Source organism: Anopheles nili, chromosome 3 (genome assembly GCF_943737925.1).
Source record: "Anopheles nili chromosome 3, idAnoNiliSN_F5_01, whole genome shotgun sequence".
In the NCBI taxonomy this organism is placed as follows: Eukaryota; Metazoa; Arthropoda; class Insecta; order Diptera; family Culicidae; genus Anopheles; species Anopheles nili.
The window spans coordinates 32373872-32387109 of NC_071292.1; the positions used below are offsets into that span (position 1 = coordinate 32373872).

Consider the following 13238-nt stretch of genomic DNA (forward strand, 5'->3'; position numbering starts at 1 on the left):
ATCGCATTGCCCGATGCTGGACAACAACCCACCTCGTAAAAGGTACCATCACGAGCACGACGACGACAACGACGACGACCACCATCAGGAACATGTCCTTTCGCCCGTTGGTGGATGTAAATGAAACATAACACACGGACGAGACGAGACAGCACGCCGGGGACACGCCATTTCAGTTGCAATCGAAATTTATCACACATTTTATTGCATCATTCCACTGTGGCTGTCGCTGTGGTTGGCTACTGTTTATCACGAGCTGGCAGAAGTGCCACGACCCACAGGACACAATTTGCAGCCGTGCTCAACCGTCACCTGTCACCTTCAGACATCTGCTCGAGAATCGAGTCCGCTCGAGCATCCCAATCCTTCAAACTGTCCCACCTCGGACACGGACGATGTGTTGACCCATTTTAAACCCACAGTCCGATAGCCCACAACGCCAGTGGTTAACACTTGGACAGTGGACGCGCACCTCGAGAGATCCGAATCGTTTCAGGAAACTGCGCCATTTGATGGCTTGATGCACAATTTGTTACGTGCGAGATGGATGGAATTACATTCCACGATCTCTGACCTTCTCGTTTAGGGAAGTCCGAGCGCGCGCGTTAAAGCCAATGACCGCCGTTTCCGCAATGGGGTGGCATTTGCATTTCGGAATTTATGTGTCTCAACGGGTGTCTCCGCCTTTTCTAATCATGAAACCATCACCGTCGACATTCGGAGGTCGCTTGGGGTTAGGTATTTGGTGGCAGAATTAGCTTCCCAGCGGTGGAATTGACCGCGACCGTGGGTAGCTTTCCGCAATGCTAAGTGCTTTGCTCTGTAGCGCATTCCATTTATATAATCAGCTACGGTAGACTTTCTTCTTGAGGTGCTTGGGGTGCCTGATTTCGCCGCACGCCCATGTCGATTCGTCGACCGGCTATCAGCGTTTGTCGCGATTTTTATCGACTCGCCAACTAACGTGCCTCTTACATTTCTTTCTTTCCAATGGTCCACATTCCCAGATATCGCACCTGCAGCCGCACGATCAACTGCCGCACCTAGTGAAACCGGTGGATCACTATCCACAGCACACCAGCCACATCAACGACCCACCCGGGCTTGGAATCTACGACGGTGCCCTGGGCAGCACCAGCCGTTACGGGCACAATTTGCTTCGCTTTGACCCGGGTTCGAATCCTTCCTCACAGACCGGTTATTACGCCGACTACCATCACCATCAGCATCAGGCGTACCATCAGCCCGTGGTCCCAGTACGACCCTATCGTCATCCCGTGCAACCTTCCCGATCAACGGGCCACGACCCGGCGGTTTTGGTGAGCGAACGGCTCAACAATTACGATTACCGTTCTGAGCGAACTCGAGCAGCGTTATACGGTGTTGGGACAGTTTCGGAGGCTGATCGAGGTCGTGCACTTGTTGGAGGTATTCTGAAGAACAACATCGGTTCCAGAACGTCAACGACAAGCTACCATCAGCGAGCTCACCCACTTACGTACGAGTTGGGCAAGTATGAGCAGTTCAACAACGTGCGTGACACTTACCGGACGCCACTTAGCGTCAAGAACACCAACGAACCGGGCTACAACGTGAACTATAGTCTCAACTTTACGAAGAATCAGTACAACATCCTTATCTCGCCACCACTTCATCCGGATCTTGGACCACGGGTGGCTGTACCTCCGTACGAAGACTCTCCACCATCGGTCAAACGGAACATCGCGTCCTCTAAAACACGCCCGAAGTACTACAACCGTGAGCAGCAACCGTACCCGTACAAGTCGACGCATCACAACGGCACAGCACGCTACGACAACGAGCTCCACGCAGGTCAGCAGAAGAAGCAGACCAAATCGAAGCAGCTGCAGCAGCAACAGCAACAGCAGCAATCCAGCGAACCAGGGGTGATATTGACTGAGAAGCAACTGCTGGCCCAGCAGGAAGCACTCGCTGGGAAAATGCAGCGTGAGGAGATCATCATCGAGCACAGCCAGCTGATGGGTGGTGATGGTACTGGTCCTGGTGCTGTCATACATCCAGCAGGGCAGTATCCGTATGACCAGCGAAGGAACACTTCCGGTGGATCGAAGGGATTGGGTGCATTTAGTGTGCTCACGCAGGGTCATCACTTTACGCAGGTGAGTGTAGGAGAGAGATCACGATCAGAGGTGTCAAACACGATCAAGAACCTTTGTTACTTCTGGTTATGCGCCTCTGAACCGGGAAGTGTTGCAGCTGTGGGATATATACTAACCCAGTGACAGATAAATGATGCTGGGTGATAATTTTAATCCATTAACAATGGTCCACAATTTGCCAATAAGCTTTTCTAACGGACCTACCTGCCCACCTGTAGGCGCTATGTAAAGTCTTTTTTTCTATTAAACTGACTCATATTTCGATTCGCTCTAACCAAACAAGGACAAACGGTCCAGAGCAAGCCCACGGAAACGTGTTTTTGAACGCCAATCATCATAAAGGTGTCACTGCTCGCGGTCCAACGAACCCGTGAAGGGACCCTTTTTGCTTGCGTCCACGTCGAGTCGCGATTACCCGCGGTTGTTCCGCAGTAATTGAATTCAAATCACACATTTCACGCAAACGCCAGTGGCGCAAATGGGGCGCTCAGTACGAGCGACCCGCGGTAGTTCACAAATCAGCGCTTAAGCAGCGCGGTAACGCGCGTATGATCGCTCATAAATTCGAATGGGAATTGATCGCGCTAGCGATCGATGTGGACGACGCGCGCACAGATTGTAGGGAAGTTGAAAGTTTCGCACGCGAGCGAAAGCTAGGCTACTTTACTGCCGACGGGAGGTCTTTATTGGAAACCAGTTAAAGGCGCTGGCTTCCTAACGATTTTCAATCCGGTCGAGTTTCACGCCGTGTTTCCCTGCAGTGGGGCACATTCTTTAGTTTTGTCACTCGCCCAAAGCCGGATTTCGAAATCCACTGAATGTGGGATCTGAATGGGTTTGTATTTGTTTTTTTTTATTAACGCCGTCCCAAGCCAGTTGAGCATTTCGGTAGCTTCATTACCGTAACCAAAACACCCAGCAGATGGTGGCTGATAATGGAAATCGCATTTGGAGCTATCACAACACGAAAATCTCACCATTCACCACATAAGAGGAGCCAACCATTTGGGATATAAACTTGTTCTCGCTGAGACAGCTAGCGAAAATTCCTGCATGAGCAATGGGAAGGTGAAAATTTATGACAACCTTAAATGGCGCCCACCGTGGGAGGTTCGGTTCGGGACGCTTCCAAGAAACCAATCCATTCGATTTCACAACACACTCGCTTCAAACCGGCACGATAAGCGATTCTTCCGTTTGCGTAACATTCAGCGAACTTGAGTTTTGTTCGTCCATGACCTGGAGAACCAGCCGTCTGACGTCGTGACTGACCATGGTGTACAGAATTTCAAGCATTCAGCTCATGCCCAAGCGTACTGGTGCAAGTGCAGCGTCATATCAGTCGCACTGCAGCCGACGTGAGGCCGCCAATTTGCCTATCCTTATCCCGCGACCAAGCACGAAGCACTCCCTTTGGATTTGGTCACCTTCCGATGCCGAGCCGGATTGAGATGTGGTGCTTAATTAATGCCGAAGCCATTGGCCGCTGTTGGAGTGGGACGTAGACTCAGACAGAATGCGCCCGGGCGTATGCAACCGGCGCCCGATCGGTGGGAACGCGCGATATCATACCTTGCCTGGGTCGGGTTATGAAAAGCTAATTAATATTTAATGGTGGTTCAGATCGTAGCCCCACACGTGCGTGTGTTTGCTTTGGCGCGGTGCTGACGACTTTGTCACCACGCCCGCGTGGTATCGATGACAGTTGACAGCTCGCAGGGAGCGCGCGCACTTTAGCGGCACGAGTGTATGGTTATGGATATGGTTGTGAGAGTATAGGTCTAGGAATGCACTGGCGCAGTGATCAGACGTGGATCGAGGATCGCGCATTACGACCTCTCGTCTAGCCGATTCGAATTGCGACAGAGCGCATAGTTTGCTAATTCCCGCATACCCAAGCGCGGCAAATAAAAACGGACAACGATCGCGTACTTTGCGACGTGGAATGTCAGCTGAGCTGCGGGGGACCACGCCATGAATTCCTGGGAGAAGATATCCGGTCCTGCGGACGGCCTTCGAAGGAATGGTTCGTGGAATCTTGTGGAGACGCTAGAGCGAAATGACACGCGTACGGCATCAGGCAGGCCGTAAGTTGTTGCGGCGTTGACTAAAAGCGGTAGTAATACGAGATGCAAATTTTGAGTGCATAAACTTACATGAAATACAAACTTGTCCGAATGATCCGCATTAATGTTGCTGCAAGGTCAGTAACCTGTTTCAAGGTTTGGTTCAATTCGCTCCAAAAACTAGCCAGCGAGTTATTTGTTACCTGTTTACCAGTTAAGAAAAGACCTTATTACTTTTCATACGAATCGGTATCGATCCGATCTGAGCTCATAATCTTTTACATCGACCGTCAGCACTGTCGGTGCAGTTGCATTGCATTGACTTGCTTTCGAATACTACTTATAGCAGTAAAATATAGTTCCACTGAAACAGGTTGGCTGAAGCTACGTTCCTTTGCATGTTAAGCCATCAGCTAAATTCCCACCTAACGGGGAACTTTATGAGGGTTCATATTTTGCCTTTCCAGAACATAACACACATATGCATTCGCATGATCAGTAACCCAGTACCCCATGAAGAAACCTAGCTCCACTCAACGACTAGCGTTCACCCGTATTTCATTGCATTTGCACGATAAAATTAAGCTAACATGTCCTGCGATTGCTCTTCGAAGCAGCATAGATCAAACTCGACGTCTAACCGGCCGGCGTTCCATAGCCGAGCTCCATCTAGAGCTCCATCTCGAGCTGGTGACCGGATAATGCTGGATCCGGCACCGGTGGCCAGGTGTTGCAAAGCGCTTGTTTCGCACCCAACCCCAACGGCGGGAATTGTGTGTTTCCAATTAAAATTAAATTGTGTACTTCTCATAATTGACCGTAATTTACATTCGTTCCTTCCTTTTTCCAACCCATGTCTGCTACACGGCCGATCCGGGCGGGCGGTGTCGAATGTGATGGATGATCGCTTGCAGCACGTGGAAACCGCCCTGGCGGGTTTCTAGCCGCTGGCAGTACGCATGTCGTTGATAGTAATACGATTGCGATCAGTCCGCATAGCTCCGGAGGAACCTTTATAACAAATTGTAATTCAACGCGGTGCGCTTTTTTATGCGGCAAAAAGTGCAACTAAATGACAAGCTTAATTAATGTGAAATTGAAATTCACACTCATTTTAATTGCGACATGTAAACATGAAAAAAATATCATTTATCTGGCCGACATGGTGTTAGAAAAACAAATCGTTTATTTCTAAGAAGAATGCGCTTCACTTCTTCCCCATGCCGATTCTCGATTCCAAACGGTGTGCCCTGGTTATTTCCTTCGCTGCGGCGGTTTGCGTACGTTTGCAATGCATAAAAAGCATCCGATTACCACGCCAACCTACGCAGGCTGTAATCCTACGCCAAATAATGAGTGCAATCACACATAATGGCAGCTTTCAGCAAAACCCGTCCCTCAAATGCATCGGAACGACAACCGCGTGGCCAACAATAGAATTGTTGGCCCATAAACCCATCGCGGGCGGATCGTGTTTTTTTTTTTCATTTTACATTGCCCAGCTCATTACAATTTCTCCATCACATTCACTGCCGCTGTGTGCCGGCGGTCGAGCCAGCAGTGGATGGAAAAGATTCCGTTCCCTGATTGATCACGGACATTTCCATAATGACAGTCTATTTTTTGCACCATTCGACCCGGGAAGCGCCACACAAAAGGTGCAGTATAGGCAGAAAAATATGAGTTATTTCATGGAAAAAGGTGCATAATTAGACCAAGCGCCACGGCGTGCATAATTCCCATCAACCGACAATCAATGTGGGTCCATTGTGGAGTGCGCAAAAAGACACCGTGTAAACAGTCAGCAAACACGTGTATCTGTGTTGCCTACCTTGCAGGCGCAACCATCTAACGCCGTTTCTCTGTGTTACAGATAATTGCGGCACTAGCCGTTTCGCTGGGTCCACTGGCTGCAGGTTTGGGAAAGGGCTACTCAAGCCCAGCCATCGACAACCTTCAGGAGCTGCAGAACATGAAGCGAGGCAACTACTCGCATTTTTCCGTCAACGACCAGCAGGTGAGCTGGATAGCGAGTTTGTCCCTGCTCGGGGCCCTGTTCGGTGGAATGTTTGGTGGACTAGCGATGCAGTACGGACGTAAACGCGTCCTCACGCTGATGTCACTGCCGTTCTCCATCTCCTGGATACTCACCATGTTCGCCAAGTCGGTCGAGACGATGTTCTTCACCGCGTTCGTCGGTGGGTTCTGCTGTGCGATCGTGTCGACGGTGGCGCAGGTGTACGTCAGCGAGATCGCGTCACCGGACATTCGGGGATTTCTGAGCGCGATCCAGAAGATTGCCGGCCACTTTGGCATGCTGATTTCGTATCTGCTCGGTGCGTACCTCGACTGGCGGCAGCTTGCGTTGCTGATCGCGATGGCACCGATAATGCTCTTCATATCTGTGATCTATATTCCGGAAACACCGAGCTTCCTAGTCTTAAGGGGTTGCGACGATGAAGCACACCGGTAAGTGGTTTCACTGCATCCTTTTGAAACATCTCCTTTTTCTTCAGCACGTGCTAAACTGTGTTTTTTCTTTCCAGCTCCCTGCAATGGCTCCGTGGACCGCACAAAAACGTGGAGCTGGAGCTCGACACGATCCGTTCGAACGTACGCACAACGCGTATGAATCTGCTGAATCGCATTGGTTCTTCGACGACGGGCAACGGGGCCGTGGGAACCGGAACCGGAACAACAACCGACCAGTCAGTACCGATCGGAGATCATCGACGAGGACTTCGGTACTATATCGAGATGATCTCGTTTGAAGCGATCGTCTCCAACGTCAAATCGGTGCTCCGTAACGCTCGCCTAGTCAAGCCGATCCTTATCACGTGTGGCTTGATGATCTTCCAGCGGTTCACCGGTAAGTACTCGAAAGAAACCTCCAAAGAAGAACAGCCTCATAACCTCAATTTCTGTTTACCTTCCACGATCCAGGTGCCAGCTCCTTCAACTTCTACGCCGTCACGATCTTCCGCAAGACGTTCGCCGGCATGAACCCACACGGGGCAGCCATTGCCGTCGGATTTGTGCAGTTGTTAGCTTCGATGCTTTCCGGTCTGCTCATCGATACAGTGGGTCGCATTCCGCTGTTGATCGTCAGCAGCATCTTCATGTCACTCGCGCTGGCCGGGTTCGGTTCGTGCGTGTACTACGGAGAAGCTAACAAAATGCTCATTGCCGGTGGGGCCACGATTTCGGATGTGGGCATGGCATCGGGCCAGAACGACTGGATCCCACTGCTCTGTGTGCTCGTCTTTACGGTGGCCTTTGCGCTGGGAATATCGCCCATTTCGTGGCTGCTTGTGGGAGAACTTTTCCCCCTGGAATACCGAGCCGTGGGCAGCTCCATCGCTACCAGCTTCAGCTACTTCTGCGCCTTTCTCAGCGTCAAAACGTTCGTGGACTTCCAGGTAAGAGAGCTGCATCACGCGATCCTGCAAACGCGACGTACTGACGATGGTCTTTCCTCGTTTCAGAGTTTCCTAGGCCTTCACGGTACATTCTGGCTGTACGCGTGCATATCCTGTGTGGGGCTGTTCTTCGTCATCATGGTCGTGCCGGAAACCAAGGGCCGCGATCTGGAGGAGATGGACCCGCGTTACGTGCGAACGTTGACGATCAATCGATGAGACATGGGTACCCACGTAGAGTATTTAGTATAGTATTTAAGGAACCGTTTCCTTTGCCGTTTGCTGTTCGATTCGTATGTTCTGATGGATGGCGCAGCATCTTCTGAATGCTTCGCACACTGCATGAGCACCGGTCAGACGCAAAGGCTGACTACATATTTTTGTGCTTAAATTGCGCTTGACCAACGGATGGTTTGATGTGATGTTTCTAGAAATGCATTATCAACCCGCTTCTAGACGCCCCAGATGTACGCAATTTGTAACCGGTTCGACGCACAAGTATTAGCAGAGGCTAGCTCGGGCTTGGGAGATAGTGGCAAACGGTTGAACGCTTCATTCGTCGAATGGCTGTAGAGCATTTATTAGCGATCGTAGAACCTCCTGCAGCCGCTCGCATCTGCGTGGTCTGAGCATCCATCCTGTGAGGCCATCCCACGCGCCACTTGGCCGCTCGAAATGTACATGATTTGAGCGAATGTGTTCCTAATAGATATTGTGTCTTTGTTTAATTCTCCCACGCGTTTTGTTTTTGTGCTCCACTAAATGCTTTAAGTATTAGACTAAGAGATTCCTACACAAGACCCAGTAGCACAGAATGGCTACTGAAGGGAGAGCTCGGCCAACCTAGTTAACCTAGCAACGATCAAGATAGTGCAACTCGTCCAGTTGATGGAAGGATATAACGGTGAGGACGTACCATAAGCGCCAGCGGGCGATACCTGACGCAGTGCGTTGGTCCTCGCGGTTGAGCCGTTCGGTAGTGTCATGGACCGTTAGCGAAAGAGACAATAATTTATAAAGTAGCGATCATAATATGATACAAAAACAATTGTAACAAAAATCAAGAGAGTAGGTCTGCAGTTAATATTAACATAAGAGAAAGAGACGTAAGCCACTCCAACTTATGCGCTAGGCTCTGGACTTATAAATATATACAGATCTATATACATGCATATATATTAATATACACGCCCACACTCATACAGAATCGTTGTGGCCGATATTAGTGGCCATGCAAAGGGGCTGAAGTATTTTTAAACAAAAGAGCGACGAAGCAAGGGACATGAAACAATAAATGATATAGCTGTAGAATAAGCTAAATTATAATCGACGCTTCTATCGCAGCAATGCAGAAATTAGCCTGAGGGATAGAGAGAGAGAATCTAGCGAGAGAGAGAGAGAGAGAGAGAGAGAAGATCAATTATTTGTAAAATGAAAGCAAAACAAAACAAAGCATAAAAAAGCTCAATGGAAGCTATAGCAACGTTGGCACGACATTGCTTGTTCTACTTACTTCGATTCTCCTTCAATTCTCAGTTTGCCTGCCACGCTCCATCGAAGGAAAATCGTCTTTAGAATGCAAATGTACATACGGAGTGTACTTACTCGCAACAATACGATGAGCGGTAATGCCGTTCGAGAACCTTTAAAATCGACATATCGTTCCACATCAGAGAAGTTTTAACATCGAAATGTATTAAAACTGTTTCAAGGAACAATTGAGCATCCTTTTAAAGTTTATTCCAGTCCCCCCGTAGCTATCTACCTGAAGTAGTCATACAAACACTCAGAGTCGAATAATCACAACAGATCTATATCAATTTTCGATTAGTACAAAACGTTGTTATATCACTAATAGACAAAGTTTACAAACCGTTTCCTTCATTGATTGGATCAAGAATAGCACTCGCGTATAGAATAAGTGATGCAAGCATTACTACAAATCACCTAAAATATCTATTCGATAGCTCTCCTATCTTGCGCTGCGACTCATTGATCCTCGCTCCCTTGATGCTAAATGCAAACAAAATTGACCAAAATTCATACCAACTCCTAAACCACATCGTACAAAAACGACCTCTCGTCCTTCAATCGCATCCCGTTCTTAACCTGTTCAAGTCACCCAGTTGTATCTTGTTCTCGCGTTGCTCTACATGTTCTCCTATTAAACAATGCGCAGAGTGTTTATACTTGATTTTGACTCTACTCGAATACGAACTTATGGAAAACCCCTTACCTAATATGGTAAGAACAAGATTAAACTACCGCGTACATCGATCGAGAACGTTGCCGAGGATGGTTTCTCGCCGGAACTCATGACAATAAGTAACAAAATCAAACCGAGTGTTCAGAAGGAAAGTATGAAACGTGAAAGTAACAAATGGCAGCCAATAGGCAAACCTATAATAACCTAGAAACGGCTTAGCTACCGACAATAATTAGCAGTTGGACGAGTTATAAACTACGTAACGCTTCACGTTGGATGGAATTTGTGCAGCGTGTGTCACTATGCGGAATCCGCTCCCGTATCTACTAAGCGGCCACGTTAAATAGACATTGTTAACGAATAGCTTTCTCTATCGCAACGGAAAATCAATTAAAATGCCATCAGCTACTACAGCGAGCCGTTGTATTTACAAAACGTAAAGACACACCGGGCGTTACCAAGTAACGCTATTGTCTTTCGACATTATGCACGCCGGTACGGTTGCGAAAGGACATTCGGAAAGGAATGCGACTTTGCGCTGTGGTTTTCCTTTGCAACACACACACACACGAGAGAATTCTTGCCACAAGGTCACAGAAACCAGGGGCTCCGTTTGAGTTAGAGCTAACTTATACTAGATCACAAGCCACTGCATTCTACGGGAGCTAGATTTAAGCTAAAACAATAATACTAAAGCAACTGAGACACCCGGCGGCAATGAGACTTTTTGCAAAGTTGTTTAATCGTAGGTGCGACCCGGAGCCGAGCTTCTTAAGGTGGTACAGCGAGTGTGCTTGGTCTGTACGAAGTGTTTCAAACAATTCGATCAGTAGCGCGAACGTATAGCAATAGTTGTCCGTACTTACTGTAATTCAGAGTCGCCGTTATTAGTGTTAGCGAATGCTTAAATTTTCCGCAACTGATTTATCGCCCCATTTCGATGGCTTTTCTCGTATCGATTGTGCAGTGAGTTCTGCTCGTTAAAGGGGCAATCGGGTTTACGAATGCAATAATATGATACGTATTGTTTGCTGCTAAGTTACATTTACAATAATCCGATATCAAGAAGCGATATAAAAAAAACTTTATGTACATCCTTGAAAATCTCGAACATTTGTGTTTATGTTTTCTTTTTGGTTCGATTGTTCATTTCAGTCCTCTTACTTTGGTTGTGTTTTTGTTTATTCTTCACGTTTGTTCTTTTTTATCATCTGCATCTCTTCTGTCTTTTTGCGTTGTTTTATGTGACTTACTTACATATTCATCATCATAACTCTTGTATGACATTTTGGGTTCGTTTGCTCCTTGTTCGCATTATTTCACTATCATAGCAGCTTAGCAGCGAACTCAGAAACAAAACGAGAAATTAAGAAAGAAAGAAAATCAAATAACGATATGCGCCCACAGCATCGTCATGCTACACGCAAAAATCATTGCATCAAATTAGCGACACGTTGTAATAGACTTTTTTCTTCTAGCTAATAGCGTCGATAATGATAGAAACTAGATCAATTTTTTCTACAACGACAAATGCATGACGCATACGGTTATAGTAAAATCACAAGGTACACTTTCACACGACCCTACACCACGTGCTCGCTGTGAAGTCGAAACGTTTTTGGCTTTTCGCGAGCGACAAAAGCAGAAACAACAAACAATGCCAACCAGTTTAGAGAGGACGGGAAGACACGAGAGACAAAACACGTCAATATCGAAAACATACCGAAACTCCAAAAAAGTAGCTTTAAATGTGACAATAAAAATGATAGCTGTTTACTAGTAGGTACTACATCGCGACGGTACGAAACGAGCCGACAGCAGCACACTACATTGACTACGAAATCAATCAAGTGAAAACTTAGCCAAACGAACACAAATCTAAATCACTTCGAGAAGAGCAACACTAACCTTAACAGTGAACGGTAGAAACGTAAAGGAATCGACATAGTTGAAGGTAATAAGCTGGGATGGAGCCATTATGCTGTGGATCGCGAATCGAATACAGTGAGAGCTGATTGAAATATAGAAATGATGTTATTTAAAATCAATAGTTTACAGAGACGTCTAGCGGCGGTTTATATTTGCGATGGGATCATGTTGAGATCCGTCGGTTGTTTTTTACTTCTCGCGGACTCCAGCTATAGGTTTATTCTTCCCTGTTGTTTGTTACAGATTGTATAAATCGTTTCTATCGTTCGGAATTTGGCCCAGCACACAACTATCTCGCAATGCGGGTGCAAAACGCAGATTAGTTGATTGTTTGTTACGTCGTGTGTGCTGCTCTAGTGCTCAACACAATTGCTCTTCTAAAGAGATTATGAACTTTAACTATAAAAAAAAACATATAATACAGCAACAAAGTGTTCATGAAACAATTTGTCAGCATTTGGCAGGGTGTCAACGAGAAAATTTATCACATCCTGTTGAGGAGAAGACTTATTATCGTGTTAATAACAAAAAGAGACAATTTATTAACATTTAAAGAAAATATGAAAAAGAAAAGATCGGAAGTGAGAACGGTGGAAGGCGAAACTACGAGATAGAGAAGGTGGTTGAAAAAAAAAACAAATGTTAGGTGCAATTTTTCTAACCAACTTAAAACAAAACTAAAGTCAGTTTTTATTTGATCGCCCCTCGGCAAGGCGACAGATGTATGGGCAAAAAAAAACCAACTTAGAACGAAACAATTACACCAAAAACGAATTGCGACCACATTTCAGATCAAATTACGCTCACCCCCGTCTCCGTAGCATCAAATGTGCTGGGAAAGTGCGACTTTGGAGGTCCGTGCTTTCGCTTGAAGTGTGTATACATTTTGTAATATACCCGCTAAGGAAACCAATTTATCTGCTGAAAATCGATCCCCACGTACAGTGGCTCGAACAAAGAAACAAAAAAAAAACACGGCTAGTTTGTCATTCCCAAATAAAACCACTAGGATGAAACAAAATGAAAAAAAAAGTGTAAGAAGCTTTTCATTTAACAGATGATGACATTTCGTCTTTTTTTTCAGAAGCTGATCTCAGCATGCCTTGAAGTAAAAGTTAGTCGACATATTGATCTTCCTATTTTTCCACTTTCACTATCCGTTGCTATTTTCATGCTCACATCGCATTTTCATGTTATCGCATGGATGTAATAGGCTTTATATAGATCGTGTGATTATTAATTTCCGCTTATAACACCTTGTAACAGTGCCACACGGTGCAGCTCGTGATGTAGTTGAGCTGCATTAGAGAATCCCTAGGAAGCCACGAGGATATGTCACAGGAAAAGGGTTCAGTACCCTGATGGCATTGAACAGGGTTACCGCATATATGTAAACATTGATCATTTGCTGCCGCACCGTACACATAGTCAAATTCCAGGAACCCAAACCAAAAGGCACGTCCTAAAGGACACCATA

At 46.6% G+C, this 13238-nt stretch overlaps 1 protein-coding gene across 1 annotated transcript in view; it reads left to right on the top strand.

The window, feature by feature from the left end:
• LOC128727800 (facilitated trehalose transporter Tret1-1-like) overlaps positions 1-7845 on the top strand; it is a 71410-nt gene extending 63565 nt beyond the window's left edge. The window contains exons 2-7 of the mRNA XM_053821745.1: positions 1008-1805; positions 1842-2141; positions 6081-6676; positions 6754-7076; positions 7151-7626; positions 7693-7845. Of these exons, the coding sequence (XP_053677720.1) occupies positions 1008-1805; positions 1842-2141; positions 6081-6676; positions 6754-7076; positions 7151-7626; positions 7693-7845 (2646 nt within the window). The remainder of the gene's footprint in view (positions 1-1007; positions 1806-1841; positions 2142-6080; positions 6677-6753; positions 7077-7150; positions 7627-7692) is intronic.
• The last annotated feature ends 5393 nt before the right edge of the window (positions 7846-13238 follow it).